General features: G+C 47.7%; 1 protein-coding gene across 1 annotated transcript in view; it reads right to left on the bottom strand.

Annotated features, from left to right (window-relative positions):
- Window positions 1-5,411: 5,411 nt before the first annotated feature.
- Window positions 5,412-26,004, bottom strand: part of PLCD1 (phospholipase C delta 1) — a 95,045-nt gene continuing 74,452 nt past the window's right edge. Inside the window, exons 9-15 of the mRNA XM_038390475.2 lie at window positions 19,744-19,911; window positions 17,934-18,090; window positions 15,365-15,481; window positions 12,452-12,630; window positions 11,349-11,481; window positions 7,229-7,378; window positions 5,412-6,108 (exon numbers count right to left, since the gene is read on the bottom strand). Of these exons, the coding sequence (XP_038246403.1) occupies window positions 6,017-6,108; window positions 7,229-7,378; window positions 11,349-11,481; window positions 12,452-12,630; window positions 15,365-15,481; window positions 17,934-18,090; window positions 19,744-19,911 (996 nt within the window). The 3' untranslated portion in view covers window positions 5,412-6,016. The remainder of the gene's footprint in view (window positions 6,109-7,228; window positions 7,379-11,348; window positions 11,482-12,451; window positions 12,631-15,364; window positions 15,482-17,933; window positions 18,091-19,743; window positions 19,912-26,004) is intronic.

Genomic DNA, 26,004 nt, shown 5'->3' with positions numbered 1-26,004 from the left:
TAAGGCAAGCCACTCAAACCTAAGCCCGCCTGCCCCCTTGTTGGGTCCAAGCGTGGGTGGCAGCCCAAGCAGCAGTGTCCATGCTGCTACTTTTAGCACACTAACTCAAGTCTGGCTACCCGGGCTGGGCATCCCAGCCCAGCTGCAGTGCAGATGTACCCTTAACTACCACAGCACTTTCACACTTCAGGCTAGATTCACAAGGGGGATGTAGACACCTAAGTCTAACAGTCAGGCATCCCGTTCTTTCACTAAACCACCGCTGAGCTGCCGCCTAACCCTATAGTTGTCTGAAGTCCCCATCACAGCACTTAAGTTTCTGTCAGTAAAGTCCCCATGGTGCCTACTTTTCTGATGGTGGGCAGGCGCGACGCCACCTGGCAGCTCAGTGCCCAGCTCACCTCTAAGCCCCAGCGGGATGCTCAAATGAGGCTTCTCCTCCACACAGATTGCCTTGGGTGGGGGGGGTGGTCTCAGGCTGTGTCAGAGCACAACCACTGGATTGGGGCCCCCACAAACCACAGCTGTGGTGGCTGTAGCAGGGCATTCTGCGGTGGGTCTCTCAAGTTCTCCTGCTGAAGCTGTTCCACTTTATATAAATAATTCAATAGCGAGCGGGGTATTTACAGCCCAGTGGTCAGGGCCCTCACCTGGGAGATAGGAGACCTGGCTTCAAGTCCCTGCTCAGAGTCAGACAAAGCTGGGATTTGAACTTGGCTCTCCCACTTCCCGGCTGAGTGCTCCAGTCAGTGCGGCACTGGGTATGGGGGCACCTCTATGATCTCCTTGGTTTGCCTTGATAAAGGACTAACCTGGTTTAGCAGAGGTAGACACCTCCCTCTGGCCTGGAGTTAGTATAGGGGTAGGGCTTCAGCCACTTCCCTCTCCTCAGCACTTCCTATTAGCTAGCTTCGGCAGCTCCCCCCTCAGCAAGCTGGCATCTGTGAATCCCTTTTAGGTAACTCACTGTCCCCCATGCATGGTATAGGGAGCCTGGGTGCCTGACTTGGGGTTGCGAATTCCACTAGGCGGGACCCCCTTGGGAGTCTAGCCCCCACTATACATCTAAAATTTATTCATTGGGGCCAGATCTTGCAACGTCTGCCTCACACGCATAACCCCATTGAAGTGCATGGTATGGTTTGTGTGAGTACGAGTTACTGTAATAAAGGAGAGTTTGCAGGGTGAGGGCACACGGATACAGGCTCTGCAAAACACCACCACGTTGTGCTTACAGAGCACTTATCAGCTCATAGCACTTTACAACCAAGGTAAAGTCTCATGAGCCCTGTTTTACAAATGAGAAACTGAGGCACAGAGAGGCCACGCGGTTTTCTCACACGTCACTACCACAAACCATCATAACCATACCCAGTGCCAGTATATTACTCGCTCCCCAATAAGGGCCTCATTTGCTGTGGCACAAGGGAGCAGTTGCCCCTCCCAGGACCTTGGTTCTCCTCTGACTTTTAGGCAGTTGCTATAAGTAGCAGATTTGGCCTGGTTTCCTCTCCAACAAGACAAAGGCAGCTGGGCCAAATTTGCAAGGCGCTGGGACCCTGTGCACCAGGTCGCAATGCCACTCACTCAGATTTGGCCTGGCAAATTTTTGGCCTCATGCTAAGGGGGGCAACAATGCCAAATGCACTGCCCCAAGCCTATGATGATGGGGCTGGCAGATTGTCTCAAGCAGTCGCTGGCCAGCCAAATAGAAAATAGCCGCCACAGCCTGGGCCAATGCTGAGTGCAGAGAAAGCAGGGATGCCCCAGGTTGGCTACTGGTGAGCCACCCCTTATCCTGGCCCCCCTCTAGGATGGGCCTAACCCCTCACAAGCAGCCACAGCCTCAGCAGGAAGGCGAAAGCAGGGATTCGGATGTAGCTTTGTCTCTCCACTAATATTTTTCTGAACCAACACTCCTGCTCCCCAGCAGTTCCACCTGGAGTCTGAACTTCCTAAGCGGCCAAACACATGCGTTGGCTGCCAGTTTATAACAAAGCCATATGCTACAGGATGCCAGCATGAAAGTCCTGCTCTATCTGCTCTAAAAACAACTATTTGTCCTCTGGCTAAAAGGAAAGGTTATGCTCTGGAGGGGTGGTTTAGGGCTAAGATTGATTCCAAAGACCTTAGCAGGCACTTTGCAGCCTCTTTTATAAGAGGCACCTGGGAAACCCAGGTGGGCCCTCTTGATTGCCGCAAGACTATAAAAATGAATTGTGGGCCTACGCTCTGGGAAATTTTGGTAAGCAGTTAGGGAAAGCATAGTGAGCGATCAGGGTACTCCTGAACAAGGAGTGCTCTATAGCTTGAGTGCATGCTATTAAAGAGACCTCGTGCTAAGAGGCTGTTAGCTTGTGTAGCAATATATGACGTTGGTAGAAAACAAGGTTATGCTGAAATATAGCTTACTGCTTGTACTGCTGTCACTAGCACTTACGCTCCCTTAGCTGCCAGTCACTAATTTAACGTAAGGGGTTGGCTGGGTATTTTTAATTAGACACAAATCCTAAGTCCTCAAACAACAGTTAAACAGCTAATAGTTTAGAACACCAGCCAACAGCAGCGTCCAGAAGAACGGTTAACATATCTGCTAGCAAAACACTGCAGCAAAACACATTTTCCACCAGAAGCCCTAATGAACAGAGGGGTTTTGTTGTGTTGGCTTAAGGTCACTCACCTGGGCTATTTTGGGCCAAGGGAGTGAGTGGAACAGGACTCAAAGAGACACGGACATCTTTCCTTCACCCAGTCGTTTTATGTCATGCCTCTTATTGTGTCATGCATTAGAACAAAGTGAAACTGACTAAATATGAACGATGAAACAGATAAGGCTTACAATCTTCAGGCGTGCATTACAAGAAATAAAAGAGGAGAAAGGATGAAAAATAAATCAGATGTTTTTCAGAATGCTTCCATCTTTAATAGTCTGAAGTATGATCAGTAACACAAGTGTGGACAATTTTTGAAAATATATTATTTTCTCTCTACATTATTCCTCTAGCTCTGTAACTGTATTTTGGAAAAAACAAAACAACCCACACACCTTACTGCTTTCATTTTCAGAGAGCTGCCACCTCTTTTTACTGTGCTATGATGTTTGGTTCCATCCAATGAAATAATAACCAGATAAACATTTAAAATTATTCTTTCTACTGCCTTTTTCTCTGCAGCTCCTTATTCAAAAAGATGTTTTCCATACACACTGAAAATGTTTAACTTACTATATTTAAACAAAACAACCTTCCATACCTTCACTTTAATACACTTACATTCAGTGATGAGCTGCCAAAAAGGTTCCCTATAAAAAGTTCTGATTTAAGGGATGTGCCCCAGTATGTATTTTTTGTACCAATAGGATTACCATATGTCCGTATTTTCCCAGGAGGAATTTTTAAAATTTAAAAAAAATTCCTCCTGGATGGTGATTTAAGAACCAAAAAAGCCTGACCTGTCTGGGATAATACGAATGTATGTTAACCCTGCCTAAAGGTATTTTTTAAAAAGATGGGCCTGAACTAGAGATGAGCTCCCTTTCACATGTGTGGGTCCCCGCCACTCCCTGCAGGGTGTGCTAGAGTGACCAGATGTCCCAATTTTTAGGGACAGTCCTGATTTTGGGGGTCTTTTTCTTATATAGGCTCCTATTATCCCCCACCCCCGTCCTGATTTTTCACACTTGCTGTCTGGTTACCCTAGGGTGTGCACATGTGTGGGTCCCAGCTGCTCCCTGCCCCCCTCATTGAAGTAGGTGTGCAGGGTTACTGCCCTGGGAACTGCAGGGCACCAGTGGCCGTGGGGCTAGCTGCAGACAGCCACGTGGGGCAGGGCTAGCTGGAGGCAGGGGGTGCAGGGCTGGCTACGGGCAGGGCAGGGGGTGCAGGGCTGGCTGGAGACAGGAGGGTGTGGGATTGGCTGGATGCAAAGGGATGCGGGGCTGGCTGCGGGCAAGGCAGGGGGTGACTGGAGGTAGGGGCTGGCTGCGGGCAGGGCAGGGGGTGCGGCAGAGGCTGGCTGCGGGCAGGGGGTGTAGGGCTGGCTGGAGACAGGGCATGGGATGCGTGCGGCAGGGACTGGCTGCGGGCAGGGCAGGGGGTGCGGCAAGGGCTCACTGCAGACAGGGGTTGCGGGGGTCGCTGGAGACAGGGGCTGGCTGTGGGCAGGGCAGAGGGTGTAGTAGGGGCTGGCTGCGGGCAGGGCAGGGGGTGCGGCAGGGGCTGGCTGGAGGCAGGGCAGGGGGTGCCGGGGCTGGCCGCAGGCAGGGCAGAGAGTGCAGGGGTGGCTGGAGGCAGGGCAGGGAGTGCAGGGGTGGCTGGAGACGGGCTGGCTGTGGGCAGAGCAGGGGGTGCAGCAAGGGCTGGCTGCAGGCAGAGAGTGCAGGGCTGGCTGGAGGCAGGGCAGGGGGTGGCTGGAGACGGGCTGGCTGTGGGCAGGGCAGAGGGTGTAGTAGGGGCTGGCTGCGGGCAGGGCAGGGGGTGCGGCAGGGGCTGGCCGCAGGCAGGGCAGGGGGTGCAGGGGTGGCTGGAGACGGGCTGGCTGTGGGCAGAGCAGGGGGTGCGGCAGGGGCTGGCTGGAGGCAGGGCAGGGGGTGCAGGGGTGGCTGGAGACGGGCTGGCTGTGGGCAGAGCAGGGGGTGCGGCAGGGGCTGGCTGGAGGCAGGGCAGGGGGTGCAGGGGTGGCTGGAGGCAGGGCAGGGGGTGCGGCAGGGGCTGGCTGGAGGCAGGGCAGGGGGTGCAGGGGTGGCTGGAGACGGGCTGGCTGTGGGCAGAGCAGGGGGTGCGGCAGGGGCTGGCTGCAGGCAGAGGGTGCAGGGCTGGCTGGAGGCAGGGCAGGGGGTGGCTGGAGATGGGAGGCGGCTGCGGGCAGGGCAGGGGGTGCAGGGGTGGCTGGAGGCAGGGGCTGGCTGCGGGTAGGGTGGTGGGTACTCACGGGGAGAGATGCAGAACGCAGCCCAGGCCCAGCAGAGCAGCCAGGGACCCACCAGGCAGCATCGGGAGCCCCAGGGCCAGGGGAGCAGCAGCAGCACTGGGGCTCGTGCCCAGGGCCAGGCGGCAGCCCACATGTCTCCCGCAGCACAGCGCCCCTGGCGGCTGGAGGAGGAATTACATCACTTCCCGGCCAGAGCCCATCAAAGCCTCAGCGCCCCTTGCAGGGAAGTGGTTTAATAACCGGTTCTAAAAATGGTTCAAAATTTAACAACCGGTTCGCGCAAACGAGTGCGAACCGGCTCCAGCAAACCACTGCTTACATTGTCTTCTGTGAAATTAAGTCTCTGTGGTCATCCTGTGTTTAAGAAACAATCCTCCCACTTACAATTTCTTCTTTCCTCTGAAGAATGCAACTCAGCCCTGTTCATGCTGGATGCAAATAGCACATCAGTGGAGTAATGTTCACATATTTTTTCATCACGATACAAAATAAAAGTGATCTTTGTAGTGTAGCTTTTTATACTGTAGTAAAGAGGACAGAACTGTGTCTCAATTTAGGATTTAAAATAGTGGAGGACGGGCCTGATCTGAAGCCAACAGGTGTCTGTCCACTGACTTCATTGACCTTTGGATCAGGGATTATTTGTCCACCGTATATTGCTTATACAAAGTTTCGATGTGCACCCTTACATTGACAAGGATGCAAGGGTCACATCTGCCCTCCATTGAACAAACACAATACCCTTAACTAAATCTAAAATCCATTTAAAATCCCCAAACTTCTCTACAAAAACAGAAGTAAAGTAATAAGAATTACCATTCATTAAAAATCAAAATGTGTTGAATAGTCTTATTAACAAAATCTCAACAGCAATGTCAGAATATTTTCAGCCTAATGAATGGAGAGTGTGTACAGAATAAAGGGTATTTTTAGCAGCATGGGAGTCAGGCTGCACTGATTTATACCTCTTCCAAGCCCAGAGAAGGCACTGGGGATTGCACAGGGTAGGGATGAGGGCAGATTTTGGTTCATTTTTAGTCTGTAGCAGTGTCCACTGATTCTTGAAAGATGGGTTCCTCTGCTGTTTCTAATTATTGTCCAGAATATTGATGTGCACAAAAAGCATGGCTGATGGATACGGATCCCCATTCTTAGTCAAAAGATGAATGTGGCGGTAGCCTGTAATGAGTAAATACACAGACACAAGTGTTCAGTTTCAAGTCCTGATGTGGTTGCTACTCTGAATGTTTTACATGCAACAACATGGGATTGGATGTAAAGACGTGAGAAAGCTGCTTATTTTTCATACACAGGAGTAAGGGCATTTCTACTGCAATGCTAAAGAGTGCCTGTCCCACATCACTTCCATTTCCTACGCCCGAGTCTTCTCCTTCCCTGACCTGTAACTTTGGGCCATATATAACAGGTACAATAGTGCACTATGTTATGGTACAATACAGTGATATGGTATGGCTCCACAATTACACTTTACACCACTTCTACAACTCTTTCCGTTTGAGGATCTCAAAGCCCTCCACAAGTATTAGCTATTCAGTGAATACGTTAAGTTTAAGTGACTTGCCCAGCAGCTCACAGGCAGTGGGAGAGCCAAGAATAGGAACCAGGAATCCTACTACCGCAACCCTGCCCTAATCACTGCTTCCCTATAGATGCTACTCCATAAACAATATAAGCTGATTTTTTTTAAAGATCCCTATTTATCCAACCCTAATTACAATGGTTATTAAGTTGCTAGGAATACAATGGGCAGAGTTCACATTTGACCAGAAACTGGGTCTGATCTTACTACGCTTACAATAGATCACTCATGATCACAAGTGTTCAGACCCTTGGTTTCGTATTGTGCCTGACCCCGATGGAAGTGAACTGCCTTCTGAATTAACACCACTGTTTCCCGAGGCAGGCCAAAAGCATGTTGAAGTGAAGCTGCTTTATTTCAGAGTATGCTCAACCACATCCTGTTTCCTGCTGAATGAATGCGAGTGAATCCACTGTGTGTGTTTTCCTTTGTTAAAATGTATTACTCTGGTCTCCAACACAATGACACCATTCCACAGTGGCCAATGTACTGGCTTATGCTGGGCCTTTAAGGAAAGTCTCTGGAGGCCACGTTACCCTAATCCTAACAAAGACTCAGGCAGTCACTGAATGAGCAAGTGGTCCCAGGGTAACAGCTGTTCGTGTGGGAAAGTCCAGGCTGTTAGCCTTGCTAGGGCACTGCTTGTTTTTAAAGGGTCGAGCTGGTGTGGCTTGGTCTGCTACAGACAAAGCTCCTTACCTTGTTTTAGACAAGTAAAGGGGATGGTGTACTGTCCAATGAAGTCATTTTTGGTTGATACATCGAAGTCTTCCACCACAAAACGGACCAGAGCAAGTTCAGGGACGTCAATGTCAAATACAAAGTCTTCATCCCACTTTGGGTTAAACCCTGAGCAAGGGAGCAGAAAAATAAAAACAGTCATGCCAAGGTGAAATCAAGATGGGATGTCATGCTGGGAGATATGCTCCAGCTCAGCCACAAGCTATCACGGGGTGAAATTCTCTGGCCTGCATTATGCAGGAGGTCAGACCAGATGATCTGAACGGTCTCTTCTGGCCTGAAAATCCATGCATAAAATCTCAGTCCCACAGAAATCAATGAGCGTTTTGCCACTGACCTCAGTGAGGCCCAGATTTTGCCCTAGAAATCTATAAACTGATTGGAACAATGTGAACCACAAAATAATCTGACTGAAACAAGCGTTTTCACTCTACTGGGCATTTCTGACCATACTTTGGCTCATGGGGTCCCCTCTGCTGCCACAAGACCCAGTGGCTCTCTTCTAGTTGTGGGGGATTTGCCTTCTCCTCTTGGTACTCTGCAGAAGCCCTTCCATGGTGAACTAACTCAGAGGCTGTAAATTCCCATTTGGGAATAACCAACATTGACTCCGGTTGAGTGTTGATGTCAAGTAGGTCACCAAGGTGAGCAGAGATCTTCAGGATCCAGTGCTGCACAAGTATTCTCTGAATTGACCCCAGGAATTCAACAGATAAATCTTAAGGGGAAAGAGAAAATCCCTCTTTCATCCAAAATTCCCTGCCTACCTGTTGTGAGTACATAGCACGGCTATCTGACCTAACACAAATTGTGGTTCGTAGTGTGTCCTTTTAGAAGCAGCAGGATACTTCTCCAATGATGTAGTGGGTGGTTCAGATGCAAATAGCTGCTGAATTCAGCAAAGCAGTTGTCCCATATGGGGATAAGTCTAAGACAAACAGGAACAAGTGCAACAGTTCAGGAGAACAGCCCTGAGTGCCAGGGAGAATTCAACAGGCCCAGCCCTGCAGTCTTGATTCAGGCAAAGCTCCAACTGACTGAGTAAGCAGTTCTGCCCGAGGTAGGATTAGGTCTCTGTCCAACTGGTTTATAGTTTTGATTCGGCATTTCTTTTCTGCATACGGACAATACCACTTTGTCAGTGATGAAACTGACTGAGATCTGCAGCAGCTTTTCTTTGTTAGACCCTTTTTAACACAAAGAGTTACTGAAGTATCCTTCACCAGTTAGTAAAAGAAATAGCGCAGCTGGAAGGGATTATAGTCATCTCCACTCTCCAGAGATAAAGCTAAAAAGGGACTAAAAAGCATCAGCTTTTCACAGAGAGGAGCCCTACCATAAACGCAGCCCTGGCCCCCACCTACACCCTGAGAGGGGCTAGTCACTAGCTGACCTGAGATCCGAGTCTGGAGTTCAAAACTGGCCCAGAGAGCTGGAACAAACCCCAGATCTGAACAGTGGATCTGGAGCCAAAGGTGGTACCTCTGGGGTTTCTCTCCATCTTCAAAGGATTGGACAATCTGGTTGTGAGGGACACAAGAGCCACCCCCTCTTTTGGATCACTGATCATTCCCTGCGTCAAACTCAAACCACATGTTTGACTCAGGCCTCTGGTTCCATCCAGGAAATGCCAACAAGAAGAACAGAGGCTGTTCTGGCCATATTGTAGCCTGAGCAAAAGCAGCAATGTCTGGGGATCTGGTAAGAGATCCCACAAGATCTCCAGCCCAGTCTGATCTGTTGTAAAGGTCTGGATCAGCTGGAGATGAGGAAGTGTGGCCGAGTGCATAGGGACCCAGGTTGACAGTCAGAAGCTTCCTGCCCAGCTCTGATACTGACTCACTGTTTGACTTTAAGTAAATCACTGAGGCTACCTTTTGATTTGGACAACACATCTGTGCTGTGGGATAAGAGGTAGTACGAACTCCCCTGCATGCACTACTCAGATCAGCTACCCAGACCCAGGAGCAAGTAGATGGTGAATGGAGTGAGCTTGGGCTCCACCCATAAAGCGCTGACCAGTACAGCTGTGCTGGTGCAGGGGGTGTCAGAATTTGCTACTGGTTTGGGTCAGCAGCACATTGCTGTACCCCCAAAGCTAGAGGGAAGCAGAGTGGGAATTATGCCTCAGCAGTGTGGCTGCCTCCTAGCAAGGTGCACAAGACAGGGCAGCGCTAACAATTAAGGTCTCATCTATGGCATTCGGTCCATTTAGATTTTGTGGGAAGGCAAGATAGTCACTGACTGTTCCAGGGCAGATGTGACAGCATTAGCCCCAAGACTATGCTTTTGTCACTAGGGGATTTGCATGTGAAAAGCAATAGCTCAACGTTGTACCCTATGACCCCTACCTGGTAACAGCCTAATACTCAGAAATCCCAAGCATTCCCAGCTCCCATTGAATCTGTTCCCTGATTTGGGACTTGTTCCTGCAAGATGAGAATATCCCACTGACTTCAATGGAAGCTGAGGGCACTCAGGCTCAGATCCGCAGAGGTATTTAAGTGCTGATGGGGGTTAGGTGCCCAAATACCTTTGAGGATCTGGGCCTCAGGGCCATGCAAGACAGAGCCCTTGATGTAACTCAAGTTTCCAGCTCAAATAGTGACAATAACAAATATGGAATTCCCATCCCATTTCGAAACGTTCACTTAAAAGTCCCTGTTTCTGTAAACATTCCTGCCAATAACCTCTCGAAGTCACTGGGAGCGATGGGGGCACAGCAGCTCTGTAGATCCAGACCTTATGATGTTATATGCACAGTGCAGAGTTTGGTGGGAAAGCTACTGACGTGGTTCTAAACCTACAGGCATATGACTGAAAGGAAACGGACAAGAACTTTTGGAGCGGGGCCACGTTTTACTAACTGAAATCTAAACCAGGAAGGAAGGAAAGGAGGAAAAGGGAAACACTGCTAGCCCTGGAGAAAATGTGTTTATATGCACTTGGCTTTGATTCCACACAATAATGTAGTCTCTGTGTGTTGTGAGCGGCGTATTTCCCTATCTCTGTGAGGAATGTGTATCTTGATTTGACAGCTATTTATTGCCTGAATCAGTCTTGCAGGAAAGGAATCTAAGTTATTTCTTGCTCTAGGTATTTATATGGCCCTCCTCAGTGCAGTATCAAATAGCCTCACTGTTACTAATGATCCATCCTCACAACCACCCGTGAGGAGGGAAGTATTATCATCTCCATTTTGCTGATGGGGAACTGCATGTAGGAGAGAATAAGTGACTTGTCCAAGGTCACAGAGGAAGTCTGTGGCAGAGCAGGAATTGAACCCAGCTCTCCAGGGTCACAGTCTGTAACCACAAGGCTTTTCATCCTTCCTCCTAGATGTCCATGATGTATGTGAATTTAGCACCAATGAAAGGTGACAGTTTGGCTTCCCTGGTGAATTAAGTCCTGTATTTATCCACAGGACAGATATGAAGCTTCCCCACCCTGTCCCATCAAAGAGTGTAAGCCCCATGCTATGAGAAGGGTGGTTCAGTCCACACAGCCCACTGAATGGGTGACACCATTCCCACCAGACCCGTGTACAGAGGGGACAGATCCCAGCAGACAAGTCCAGGGGCAAGGGAAACAGTGGCATAGCCAGTGCAGAAGCATACGAAGCATACAAATTCTCTCCAGGCTTGAGAGCAAGCCACACAGTAGCTTCCTTGGCAAAGGACAGGCTGATCCCGCCAGAGGAAATTTCTTTCCTTCTGAAAGGCTATTGAGGCCAGAGCCCAATGGAAACGAATCCATGAAGTTATCCTGTATTTGCACCAGTGTTAATGAGCTCAGGATCTGGCCCACTGTCCATAACCAGGAGCTTAGGCATGGCAGCAGGCCCAGATCTGAGCCTGCTGCTCTGTACCATAAGCTGTTCTACCTGCCGGTGGGCACATCAGGGTGGGTTAGGGGAGGCCACAATTAGCTGCACTTTGGAGCGTGTCATCACATGAAAAGCATGTTAGAGTGTGAATTACATGACATTACTTGTGTACAGAGTGAAATCATGCCAGCAAGGTCTTGGGATGTTCTGATGGCATGTGAAGCTAAGCTGTGATACAGAAATCCCTCTTACCGTTGTTTTCAATTACTTTGGTTTGTTTCTTGACATTGTCCCGTTGGACCCCATGGATCTCGACTGTCACTCTTGCATCAACAATGGAGTTTTTGCTTTTGTTCACCTTGGGCAGCTGCTGGCCGGAGATGATCTGCAGAGGAAGCAGAGGGGACAGTAGCACACGTTCAGGATGAGACTTGATTTTCAAAACTGTCATCTCTTTTCTCAAGGCAATATCCTTTGGGAACACAGGGTCTGCCATAGCAAGTCAGACGATGGTTCTCTCAAAACTTGCATCCTGACTCCAGCACCTGATGCTTTGGGGAAAGGTGTGAAATGGCCACAATATTCTTGGTCAACTGTGCAACGCTCCAATAGCCATGGCAAGGGGCAGGGAGAAGGAATTCCTAATGGACCCCTGCTGATGAGCGATTTATACCCTGAACCAATACTGAAGGATGTTTGCTAAATAAATGCTTGTAACCATAACAATAAATAATGACATATGAGCCTTGACTACCCTTGTTTTATTCTTTTCACACATTTTATACTAAACCAAGAAGGTGAAGTCATGAAAAGAGAGTGCTTTCTGTGAGCTAGTCTCTGCCACCCCAACGCATTATTATTATAATTTATTATTTGAATTGTGATAGTCTTAGCAGCTGCAGTCACAGATCAAGACCCCACTGTGCTAGGCACTGTTCAAACACAGAACAAGACAGCCCCTACCCCAAAGACCTTATAGTACCATAGGCCCCAATCTTACCAAGATTTACATATCTTCTTCCCTTTATGAACACTGCATAACCCCAATGACTACTCTGTGCATCAAGTTAAGCATGTGAGTGAATCTTTGCTGAACTGGGGCCTTACTTTCTGAGTAGTCCCTTTGAGTTTGAAAGGAGTTCTCACAGAGGCCCCAATTCAGACTGAAGTCAATGGGATTCATGCACATGATTAACTACTTTGATGACTAGCGCTGCATTTAAGCAGGAGTTTCAAACTTGGTGAATCGGGGTGGTGAAGGTACTGCTCAGTGTGGGTAGAGGTGGCAGAATTTAGATCTGTAGAAGCACACAAAGTTGGCGTTGCTGTTACAATTTTCCTACTCCAATTCTTACTTTAATCTGGAGTTTCTTCCGCATACACCAGACTCCTTCTGTGATGGATTTTGGATTGAATTTGGATTGCTTGTCACGAAGGAATTCTGGCTTTAAGACATACCCAGAAAACCCATTGTCCTGGAATCGACCCTGGTAAACATCCATTTCTGGGCCTGGCGTCTGGAAATTCAAGGCAACTGGAACAAAAAAATAAAATTCACCTTCCTGTAAGCCAGTACAAGTGGTTTTCTAGTGATTTTTCACGCAATACAGCTACCTTCATGCATATAAAGATTTGCCTTCGTGATCTGTAGCACAATAGTGATAAACTTCGCTTCCTACAGCCCTTTTCACCTGAGGATTTCACAGATTTTAAAGGGACCATCCTGACCATCTAGTTTGACCTCCTGCATAACACAGAATTTCACCCAATGATTCCTAAACTGAGACTGCACCATCAGGTTGAAATGGAGTGTATCTTTGAGAAAGACATTCAATACTGGTTAAAAGACTTCCAGTGCTGAAGAACCCACCACATCCATAGGTAAGTTGTTTCAATGGCTAATTAACTCACTGAAAATTGTACTTTTCTTCCAGTCTGAATGTATCCAGCATCAGTTTCCAGCTATCGGAGATTTTTAGGCCTTTGTCTGCTAGATAAAGAAGCTCTCTATTTTCAGAAATCTCCATGTAATTACTTAGACCCAGATCTTCACAGGTATTTAGACACCTTTGGGGATCTGAGCCTTATAGACTGATCAAATCACCTCTCAACCTTCTCTTGGCTAGACTAAATAGACTGAACTTCTTTACTCTCTCACTATACGACATGTTTTCCAGACCTTGAATGATTGTGGTAGCTCTTTTCTGAGTCCCTTTCCATGTTATCAACACCTTTTTTGAAGTGTGTACACCAGAACTGGACACTGTATCCAGTAGTGGTCTCACAAGTGCCGCATACAGAGGCAATACCACTTCTCTGCTTCGACTCAATATTCCTCTGCTTATACATCCGAGGATCGTGTTAACGATCCTTGCCACCACATGGTAGTGGGAGCTCATGTTTAGCTGGTTTTCCACCATGACCACTAAGTCCTAAGTGCTCTACAAAAATTAAAGACAAAAATGATCCTCTCATTCACACCTCTGTTTTTCCTCTGATAAATAAAACACAAATAAATGCAACATATTGATTTCAGAGAGAGCTGTGTGCACGCTCAGCACCTTTGAAATCTGCCCACTTACTCAGTGCCCAAATATGGATGTAGGTGCCTAATTTTCAGCACCCACATTGGTCTCAGTGAATTCTCCAAGGTCACAGCGGTATTTGAGAATGGAACCCAGAATGCCAGACCCTCAAGCACTTTTTCTAACCATTGGGCCATCTTCCCCCCATGGGGGTGGGGAATGGGCAAAAATACTTTATTTCATGAGCAGCTTCATGGAGCCCTTGTTTTCACAATTTGTTTTTGAAACATTTGCATCTCCTCAAAGTTTCAGTGTTCCACGAATTTTAAAAGATTGTTACTTTGTGTTAGATCTGCTATGTTTGGACCCAGGAACTCACCAGCTAAGGCACAGACAACGGGCTAAATAACCAGTTTGCTTATTCAGCTGCTGTTGTTGCTTACTCTGCCACACTATATTCCTCCACTACTAATGGGTCTTGATACATACTGGTGCCCTCTAGTGCAATGTTTCTCAACCTTTCTGATACCAGGGACTGGCTTGCTGCTTTCCTAAACTGTTTCAGGGAGATCTCAGGAACCGATGCCAGTCCAGGAACCAGTCATTGAGAAATACTGTTCTATCAGTTAAGCATGGAACATGCACAATTACATTACCTACATTAGGTTTCAGAGTAGCAGCCGTGTTAGTTTGTATCCGCAAAAAGAAAAGGAGGACTTGTGGCACCTTAGAGACTAACAAATTTATTTGAGTGTAAGCTTTCGTGAGCTACAGTACAGCTCTAGCTCACGAAAGCTTATGCTCAAATAAATTTGTTAGTCTCTAAGGTGCCACAAGTACTCCTTTTTTTATTACCTACATTACACTTTGAGGAAATGAGGAAGTATGGAGCTTCAGAGTGACAGCACAACACTGGGACTCAGGAGGTCTACATTCATTCCTAGCTAGCCACAGGTTTTCTGTCTGACCTGGGGCACGTATCTTCTGTCTCTCAGTTCCCCATTTGTTAAACACGAATACCAAGAGTTCATTATCTCACAGAAAACAAACAATTCACGACAGATAAGAATCATGGTTGTTTAATGCATTGCTAAGATGTGCTCAGATACTGCAGTAATAAGCACAATATCTGCATAGCACAGCAAAGCGTAGTATACTAGAGCAGAGGTGGACAAACTACGGCCCGCAGGCCACATCCAGCCTGGCCCCTGAGCTCCTGTCTCGGGAGGCTCGCCCCCAGCCCCTCTCACATAGTTACGCCACCGCACAGGCAGCGGGGCTGCGAGCTCCTGCCGCTCTGAGCGGCATGGTAAGGGGGTGGCAGCGGCGCACAGGGCAGTGGGGGGGTTGGGTAAGGGATCCTGGGGGGCAGTCAGGGGACAGGGAGTGCTTAGCGGTGGAGGGTCCTGGGGGGCAGTCAGGGGACAGGGAGCAGGGGGCAGTTGGATGGCAGAGGTTCTGGGGCAGCCAAGGGCTGGGGAACAGGGGGGGTTGGATAGGGCATGGGAGTCCCAGGGGGCCTGTCAGGGGGCGGGGGTGTGGATAGGTCGGGGCAGCCAGGGGACAGGGAGCAGGCGGGGTTGGATAGGGGGTGGGATCCCGGGGGGGGGGGGGGCAGTTTGGGGCGGGAGGTCCTCTCTTCAGGGACTGAGGCCACACACAGGTCAATCAAATACTAACAACATTTAGGTCCCTGTTGATCTGGTTCCAATTTTCAACCTGGTAGCTTTCAATTGCACTTACTGATCTGACAGCCAACGTTCCACAAGTCAACTGGGTTATAGTTGGAAGAATCTGTCCTCCAGCCAGCAGGATAGACCCGGCTCAAATGCCTGATGTTGTGATGAATAAAACTGGTTCCTAGAGAAACCGATACAAACACCCTTTTGAGTGATGTGTGCTATTTCTATTCCTTTTTAATGATATGCAGCTCCTTTACCTGTCTACTTAGCCTGTCTTTTAACGTTGCATATAACTCTTCTGTGACATACCAGGGTACAATCCAGACTAATGAGCAGCTGCGTCACCCCACCCTGTAACCTGGGGTGCCCTTTACAGCCTCGCTGCTGTAGCCTCCAACCTGGACTGCTCAGAAACAGCCTCCAGCATGCAAGTCACACTCAATTACATCTGTGTGTGTGCTGCAGCCAACCATACAATGGCTCTTATCAGTCTGATTATATTGCAGGGTGAGCCCAACACCCTCCCGCCATCCTGGATTTCCCCCCAGAAATGTATATCCTGTATGGCCCAGCCCTCGCCTGGACAGTACAAATATTTTGAGTCCATTATTCCTTTAAGGGAATAATATGCACACAACTTGTTACCCCAAAAGGAGTTACCCAGACACTTCAACTTGAACACACTGGATTAGATAAAACAATAAAACAAGTTTACTGACGATAACGAGATAGGTTTTAAGTGAGTCCAAGTAATGAGGCACACAAGCCAGAAATGGTTACAAGAAAAATAAAGAGAAAAAGCTTCCTGGTGCCAAACTTAACGTATTCTGTTAGATTCGAAGCAGAGTTTTCTCACCACATGTTTTAACAGCAGTCTTACGACCAAACTCTTCAGGTCAGCACCCCTGCCCCAGAGTCCCATGGTGGCTTCCTTTGTCTCTTCAGGTGCAGTGAATGGGATGGGTAGGGAGAGAAAGAAAGGAGGGCCTTGGCGTGTTTGTCTCTCCCTTTTATAATTTCTTGAAAAACATTGCCAGCTGAGACTCAGGAAACACAGAGCCTATGTGGAAGGATATTCCCTGCTGGGTTTTTTCACCTGTTTGAACTTCCTTTGCTGTCCCTCCCTGCTTGATGACTCAGCTTACTGCTTAAATACATATTAAGGCAAGCACATATTCCTTTGTTTAGGACAGACCTGACTTCTGCCTGGCCAGGGCTGTGGAACGTGTGTTAATAACATCATAGAGGGGAATCTTATCACTTCTCAATGTTGCCACACATACTTTACCAGGGCAATACTGACCAGCAAATTGTGAGTTTTTATATGATTCCTCACATGGCACACTTTGTACAAACATTATTACAATGGTGTATAGAGTGTGAACACAGGAGTATATTCTGTCACAACTTCTTTCCCTTTATCAGACACACTGTCACAAAATCACTTCCACTGCTTCTTTTGGTAACATAACCAGCCAAAGAGACCAAATCTTTTAGGTGCCTCCTCATCCACGTTTGATAACTAATCTGGTGATCAAAGTGGACTCTCATTCACTAAGTAAATTGAACCCTCACCCAAACCTGCAGTAACTTTGCATACAGTTCCCATCCTAAGTCACCATTGCTGGGAACTAGAGCAGAGCAAGTATTCAAATTTTTCAATGAAATGGTTCTGCCTTGTGAATACTAAAGCAGATTAATATTCTGGCAGGAATGTTGACCGAAATAGTTAATGTGACAGGGATAATGCAGAACATTCACAGAAAGCAGAATTCAAAGAGCAACTATTCACACAAGAAACTTGATTCTGAGAGTTAAACTCATCCAATCAGGCAACAGAAACAGCCCCTATGACATATGTGTCCATTCAAAACTGCTTGAACAGCATATGCCATAAAGACACCATTTCTGCTCCCACATTAATATGAAGGGATATTAATGGAGCAGGAAGTTCTATAGTTCAGTGCAAGAAGATATTATAATAAATCTGTGGCCACCCCGAAGCTTCTTGAGTGTTACTGTGTTGTACACAATGGCCACTATGCTGTATGCTCAGTATTTCACAGTGACAAAGGGATAGAACCAAGAGTCTCTTACTCTAAAGGAACAGGCTCTTTCTGCTTCAGCCTAAATGGGACTTTCTATTGGGTGCATGCAATATCGGGCCTATGAAACCCACCTGTGAGACACAGCTGAAATAATTCTGTCCAACAAACTGCAGTAGTGTACATATATTACATACACACACAAAATTCTCCACATTACAATATCTATTTATGATTTTTACTACCATGCTTAAAGTGTGTAAAATGCTGCTCTGGCTAAAATACTCTCAAGGTACCAATTGTGGATTACAAAAAAGATCCAGAAGACAGCACTGAAAGCAGCACAAATACTTAATGGTGGGGTAGGGAGGGAAGTTGCCATTTATACATAGAGACAATGCAAAGTTGTTTTTAGATTCTAAGATGCTACCAATCATGTAGGAGAGGACTCTCTTCTTCTGGACATCTTGCCTTTAAAAGTGAATCTTAGCATGGAAAGACTAGATAAGGAAGTGAGCACCAAAGTGTATGTGTTCACGGACAAGGGGACTAGCAAAGCCTGTTGACAAGGCCGGCGGCACGTACCAGACTCCTGCGCCAATTTCTGGGCTTTGCTCTCGGTGAAGGACGACATCTCGTAGAAGGCGAGTGGAGAGGTGGTGCTGTCGAAGCCCTGGAAGTGGACGCTCTTGCAGTAGATGATGATGTCCGATAACTCCTTGGCCAGCTTTAATTTGGTGCTCTGGAGACAAGAATGCAACAGGTTTGGCCTTTCTTCCACAAGCTCTCTCATAACTGTGCAGTGTATGCACTCCAGTGATAACTGGGGAAGGACACCAGGGCCTCATTCCTGTCTCCTTCACAGAGGGATCTCCCAGTTTTTAGCACCCAGAACCTTTCATGCAACTGGGCTGCACCCAGCTTCCCCTCCTTTCCCAGAACAGGTTGCTTTCAACGCTGACCACATGAACAGGCTGATTCCTGGTTGCACATTTGGTCTAGGCAAACCCTACCCCAGTTAATAAAAGACTCGGGATGGCTGTGGGATGGGTGTTTGCATGCTGTTATCCAGCTCACTCTTCTGGCTCACAGGCTGCTAGTGGCAGGAGGTCTGGGAAAGATCTGGGCTGTGTGTGTGAGCTCTTAACTGGGTTTCATGCAGCAGCTGCTTTGCCGGCCAAGTCCCATTGTTGCTCAATGTCACAGCATGATGGACCCCCACATTGTGCAGGTGGAAAGCTCTGCGCAAGGCTTTCTGTAGCGAAGGACCAAAAATGTTTTGTTTGCACTCCCAGCCACAGCCCTCGACTCCAGCATTCAGACTTTTCAGTTGAGTCTCAGAAATTGATTGTCTCAGGGCCAGCCGTGCAAACCGGAAGATCTACCCTAGCTGGGAATAAGGGAACAGAGAGGGCAGGATTCCCGGCTCCACAAAGCTTGGAGCTCTTCATTCTGGGATAGACGGGTTCTGATTTTGTCATGTGATGGTTTGGCCCCTGCTGCTGCCACAGCCACCTTAATTACTTCAGGGATTTAAAAGGAGCAAGCAGCTCCGGCGAGGGAAAGAAGCAGGAAAGAAAAATAACCAACGTCCAAGGAAACACCTGCTTGATTCCAGACTAGACATGAAACATAAACCTCTGGAAACTAGGGAAAACACATGATGGACCAGATCCACAGCGGGTGTTCATCTTCATTGACTTCAGTGGAGCTACACTGTTATACACCCACAGTGAATCTGGCCCATAGTGCACAGGGACATTCACACACACCCGGAGGCTGGAAAAGACCAGTGGTCTAAGATAAAGAGCCAAATTCTGCACATGGATGCTTCAATGAGTTAAGTGCATGTGTCTAAGGGCAGAGCTTTCAAAAGCTATGTTTGAGTTTAGGGAAGGACCAAGATTCTTATAGTTTGGCCCTGCCTCGCCTGAACAGATCGAACTATGCCCCTTGCTGTAAATCAGCAGAGCTCCATTGGAGCGACATTAATTCATACCAGTTGAGGACCTGGTCACGTATTAGAAAGTGGGTTCATTGGACCTACACTATGTTCAAAGCCCCATGTAGAAGGATCTACTTTTCATATCCCTATGAACTGTGCAATGGGATAAAGTGCTAATGTAATTTATTCACCTTAATTTGGGTTATTGCTGATTATGCACTATATGTATTTTATGTCTTTTTAAAACAAACTTTGTATTGTGGATCATCTAAGCACTGTACCCAGATGTACAGACACTCTTTTCTCAACCTATGTATTATATAATTTTAACATTAGCTTTAATAAAATGTCAAGGCCTTCTGCAGGCTGGACAGCCAGGATCTAGCTTATGCCCGTTCCCTCTCCACATAATTCTTCCCATTCAGTGATCCAGTCAGAGCTTTGACTTACTGTCCTCTTCTCCTCTACCTCCTTCTTCACAGACTCATCTTCCATTTCGGCGGCTTCATCCTCATCAGAGACATCTTCAGCCTCTATGCTACTGTTCCCGTTCATCCCTATGGTGTCCTCCAGGCTGTTCAACTTCTTTCCCTTCACAAGGATCTTCCCCTTTAATTGCTGCAAAAGGAGTTGTGAAAAACAGGTGTAAGTCAGAGCAGAATCTGGCCTGATCTGTAATAAATCAGAAGGATGCTTGGCAGGACCAAGGCCCATTTGAGCTTCACCAGTCATTGGTTATTAGCCAAAGGAATCCAGTTAATGGACAAAGCCATCAGCCCACCAAGGTTGTACCTACTCCCTGCAGTGGCCAATGCCTGAGATTTCAAAGAATGGCAACCACCTCCCAGCCCATCTGTAAAAACCGATGATAAGAAAAAGCTCCTGTCTGAGTGCCCCAGGTAATCAGCATGCTCTCTGAAACATGTAGTGAGATCCACCTTAAATTACCAGACATAACTACGAGTCCTATTAAAGGCTCCAAAATTATCCAACTCTTTTTAAATATCTAACATCACCCAATGGCCACAGAACAAGACTGGGAGTTAGGATAGATGGGATGTATTCCTGGCTCTGTTACTGCCTAACTGAGTAACCTTATGCAAGTCACTTAACCTCCTTCAGCCTCTGTTTCCTCATCTGTAAAATGTGGATAGGGAAACTTACACCATTTTGTAAACTGCTTGAGAGCCATGGTTGAAAACTGCTATATATCAATAAGTGAAAGCACGTATTTGACCAAAGGATTCCACATGATCACTAAGCACTGGTCAGTATCTTGAACGATGTTCAGGGCCTCCTTTGAAGATATTCTATGCTCAAACTCAAGGAGAGCTCTGGGCTTTTGGCACATCTCAGAGACAGACTCTTTATATGCAAAACAAAAAGATTAGGTGCCAGATCCTCCACTGGATCAGATCAGCATCCTCCAATACAGCAATGCCAATTTGCACCAGCTGAGGAGCTGGCCCAAGACATTCAATTTTTGTATTATATGGCTTATCACAACCCATGAGAAGGTCCCGGGTGACTTGACCACGGACTACAAGTACCAATACGGGGGAAAGATTTCTGATAGTAGAGGGCGCTTTAGAGTCAGAAGTTGAAGCTAGATATATTCAGATAATAAACATGGCTAACATTTAATAGTGAGGGAAATGAACCACTGGCACTATTTACTTAGGGATGTGGTGGAATCTCCATCACTTGCTGTCTTAAAACCAAGACTGGACATCTTTTTACAAGTTCTGTTATGGCTCAAACAGAAGTTATGGGACTGATGCAGGGATCGCTGTGTGACACTCTCTGACCTGTATTATGCCGGAGAGCAGGCTAGATGACCAGAATGGTCCCTTCTGGCCCTACAAGGTATGAACTCCAGTAGCACACTCTGCGGCTTGTTACTTTTTTACTCAAGTGGGCTGGGATTTTCAAAATCACGTAGCACCGGCCCACCCCTGCTCCCAGCGAACACAGTCGGAGATGTATCACTGACTCCAGTCTGGATGCCTAAGTCAGTGCTGAGTGTTAGGAAAATCCTACCCATAGTGCACAGCACTGTCCTTAACTTCCCAAGGAAAGATGGAATCTGCGAATTAACCACTCTGCTTGCTTTGGTTTGGTATGACATGCACTCCCGCATTCTTTTACATCCTGCCGAGCACCCACAATCTTTAATGTATTTATTCTCTCAACACCCCTCTGAGGCAGGGCAGTGCTCGTATCCCCATTTTGCAGCTGGGGAACTAAGGGGCTAAGTGCCTTGCCCAAGGTCACACGGGATGGTGGTGGGGCAAAGAATTGAACTTGGGTCTCCCAAAGCCTCAGCTAACGACCCTAACCACTGAACAATCCTTCCTCTATATTTCTGAGTGCTGTGATGGGAGAGGCAACAGTCATGCTGTTCTTAAATGACATGGCTGTAGTAAACCAGGGAGATTTTAAAGCAATCAAGCAGTTTTCAAAGAATATTATACTCTCTTTGTGCGTGACAGCGCATTATAACGAGTCTCAGCAGAGACCAGCCTGACACATCATGCAGTCAAGTTGTAGGAGATTTTGCTGGCCGCACCGCAAAGTCTGGCTTGAACTGAAATTTGCCATTGGAACCTGATAAAGGAGCCAAGCTTTTTTCTTTTCCCCCTTAAGATATCACAAATAAGCTGTTTACTTTGGAACAACTCCCCAGCACTCAAAGAGTGCACAAAAGCTGCAAGCAGGAGGGTACCAATTACCAGGCAACATATGGCAGGAACAGACATCGCCAGTCCTCATCTGGGTATATCTCACTTAATTTCCTGCCACTGCTGGGACCTCGGGGATTGGTGCACCCCAGCCCCTCCTATTCTTTGCATAGGGAATAAAATAGTTTTGTCTCCATAGAGGTGCAATACTTTGGTCTAATTGCAGTTGTTGGAGTGAGTATGCGAGTGCTGGTGGCCTGTGGTATACAAGAGGTCAGACTAAATGAGCTGGTGATCCTTTCATTTCTCTGCATTCATTTCAGGAGCCAGTTGAAAACCGTCCCCCTTTTTTTAAAACTCTCCATAGAGCTTCCCTCTCTATACACCTTCCCTATGCCCTGCAGTACTTTAGCATCCCCCTATTCCTCTCTGTTCTTCTATAACATCTAGACCCTGCAGGAGAAATTCATCCCTGCACAGAGGCCGATGCACCACTTACATCCCACTCAAGCCTTCAAACAGAAGGATTGTTAGGCCTCATGCTGGCACTCTCCACAGGGGTGAACTTCATCTCACTAGCGCAAGAGCCTTCTCCCATGCAGATTCTGGACCAGCCTTTCCTGTATCTACTGCATATAAAAGCTGTGTGTTGCTATTAGTTATTACGTCTCCACCTCATTGGTACTTTATCTCTGTGACGCTGCCTTTTTATCACAGAGCTCTCTAGGGAAGGGCATTTCAGACCTCCTTGCCACAGCCTCATTTCTGGGCCCAGAAGAAAGAAAAAGGATGGGCATTGGCATAAAATGTAGGAGATCTAGATTTAATTCCCAACTTTGCCACAGGCTTTGTGCGAACCTTACGCAAATCACTTAACTCCTTAGCTTTCTGCCGGCAAGAAGGGACAAGTAATCTTTTCCCATTTTTTGAGTCTTTAAATCAAGATTGGATGGTCTTTCTAAAAGATACGCTGTACCTCAAACAGAAATTATGGGCTGATGCAAGGATCAATGAAGCTCTCTGGCCTGTATTATACAGGATGCCAGACTAGCTGATCACAATGGTCCCTTTTGGCCTATGAATACTGTCCGCCCCAGCCCCCTTGCCTATACCTCTTGATTTCTTTCTAATTCTGCTGTGATTTGGTATTTATCAGTGTGGGTGAAATTCACTGGTAGGTCAGTCTTAAGTCCTATTCTGAGAGCTTAAGTGGCACACTGGTCTTGGTGCTACCCTCCTGCACGGGATGAGGTTCATAACTGAGTTGTGTGAAGAGTTTCAGGCTCCAGTTTCTGTAGAAGACGCTGTACTACAGTGGTCTTCAACCTTTTTATGCCCAAAATCACTTTTTGAATTTAAGGGCAACCATGGATCTACCCCGCCCCTTCCCCAACACCCCGCCCCTTCCCCAAAGCCCCACCCCACTCATCCCATCCCCCCCCTGTCACTCACTCTCCCCCACCCTCACTCACTTTCACTGTGCTGGGGTATGGGGTTGGGTTCAGGAGGGGGTGCGGGTTCTGGGCTGGAGCCAAGGGGTTCGGAGTGTGGGATGGGGCTCTGGGCTGAGCCTGGGGCAGGGGGTTGAGGTGCAGGAGAGGGTGAGGGGTGCAAGCTCTGAGAGGGAGTTTGGGTGCAGGACAGGGCTCTGGGCTGGGCCAGAGCATTGGGGTGCAGGAATGGGTGCGAGGTGCTGGCTCTGAGAGGGGGCTCCGGGCTGGGTCAAGGGGGTGGGGTGCAGGCTCTGGGAAGGAGCTTAGGGCTAGGGCTTGGGGTGCAGGAAGGGGTTTGGAGTGCTGGCTCTGGGATGGAGCTCAGGGCTGGGGTGCGCCCTCCCCCCAGGCAGCACATACCTGCGATGACTCCCGGTTGGTGGTGCAACGTGGCTACCGCTAAGGCAGGCTCCCTGCCTACCCCGGCCCAACACCGCTCCCAGAAGGGGCCAACGTGCCCCTTCAGCCCCTGGGAGGCGGGGGCTGGCAGCATGTGGCTCCGTGTGCTGCCCCTCTCTGCAAGCACCGTGCCCACAGCTCCCGTTGGCCACAGCTCCCCATTCCCAGCCAATGGGATCGCGATTGACTGGGAGATCTAGGATCGACCAGTTCATCATGATCGACCGGTTGGTGACCACTGCTGTACTACAATAAAAGTTGCATTGAACCTTATTTCCATGAGGCACGTGTGCTGAGCATTGGCACCCATCAATCAGTATGGCTATCTGGAACAAGAGATGCTGACATCCTGATTTTCAGTGGCTTTCCCCCAGGATGAAGTTTAAAAAACTAAACTCTCGTTATGGCAGTCTCGGTTTCCCTCCATGTGATATTAAGTAGTTCCTGCCAAACTACGCCTGAGGGGAAAGAGAATCAACTCATTACTTCAGCTCTGCTGAGCGCGTCCTTTGTGCTGTGTAGAAGCCTCAGAGTTCCTGAAATGCCTCAGTAAGTAACAGCAACTGGCAAGACTTGACCACAAAACCCACTTCATTTACCTGTGGGAAGCACAAGGGCGAATACAACACAATATATCCTGAGAGGCAGCAGGACTGGGAGTAGATGGAACTCTGGACTAGAAGCCATGGATAGAGAGTCACGGTTGCAGAGCTAGCCACACCTCTGCCTGCCTTCTGGTCTCTCCGAGTGCAGCCCTGCCTGTCTCAGCCCTCGTGCCTTTAGCCTTCCCTAGGGTGGAATCCTGTGATTCTCCCGATCTCAGACCAGGCTCCGTGCTGCGATACCCTGCCTATCCACCATGCTGAGCCAGCAGGTCCGACGGACTTCAGGCACGGGCAGTTCTACCCTGTGGGAGTCTGTGACCAGTGGCATACATGACCAGACAGCCTTTTCGAACCAAAGTACTGATTATTTTAACAACAGGAACAAAGCATTTGTTGTCTTAAAATCCTTTTTCTCTAAACAGTCTACACGCGTATCTATCTTACGTAAAGCCCCATCATCCCCTGATGGTCATTTAGGCAGCCCTAACTTCTTCAGAATCCCTAGCAGATCCCTGGTGTGTCAGTCTGGTGCCCTCAAACACCGCCCCCCCCCCAAATATTCCTCCTCACCCCCTTTGACAGAGTGCTTCTTTTTAAACTTGCCCAGCTTCTTCTGATCTCCTGTGTTCCCAGCCTTCCCCTGCCATGGCATTGTTTCTTAACAACTCGGCTGTGAAAAAAGCTAATGCGGGTTTGGGATGCATCAGGAGAGGTATTTCCAGTAGGGATAAGGAGGTTTTAGTACCATTATACAAGGCACTGGTGAGACCTCATCTAGAATACTGTGTGCAGTTCTGGTCTCCCATCTTTAAAAAGGATGAATTCAAACTGGAGCAGGTACAGAGAAGGGCTACTAGGATGATCCGAGGAACGGAAAACTTGTCTTATGAAAGGAGACTTAAGGAGCTTGGCTTGTTTAGCCTAACTAAAAGAAGGTTGAGGGGAGATATGATTGCTCTCTATAAATATATCAGAGGGATAAATACAGGAGAGGGAGAGGAATTATTTAAGCTCAGTTACCAATGTAGACACAGGAACAAATGGGTATAAACTGGCCACCAGGAAGTTTAGACTTGAAATCAGACGAAGGTTTTTAACCATCAGAGGAGTGAAGTTTTGGAATAGCCTTCCAAGGGAAGCAGTGGGGGCAAAAGATCTATCTGGTTTTAAGATTCTACTTGATAAGTTTATGGAGGAGATGGTATGATGGGATAATGGGATTTTGGTAAGTAATTGATCTTTAAATATTCAGGGTAAATAGGACTAATCCCCTGAGATGGGATATTAGATGGATGGGATCTGAGTTACCTAGGAAAGAATTTTCTGTAGTATCTGGCTAGTGAATCTTGCCCATATGCTCAGGGTTTAGCTGATTGCCATATTTGGGGTCAGAAAGGAATTTTCCTCCAGGGCAGATTGGAGAGGCCCTGGAGGTTTTTCGCCTTCCTCTGTAGCATGGGGCATGGGTGACTTGAGGGAGGCTTCTCTGCTCCTTGAAGTCTTTAAACCATGATTTAAGGACTTCAATAGCTC

This window comes from Dermochelys coriacea, chromosome 2 (assembly GCF_009764565.3).
Source record: "Dermochelys coriacea isolate rDerCor1 chromosome 2, rDerCor1.pri.v4, whole genome shotgun sequence".
NCBI classification, from domain to species: Eukaryota; Metazoa; Chordata; order Testudines; family Dermochelyidae; genus Dermochelys; species Dermochelys coriacea.
Note: the sequence above shows the minus strand (reverse complement) of the source record. Positions and strands in the feature narration are given on the sequence as shown.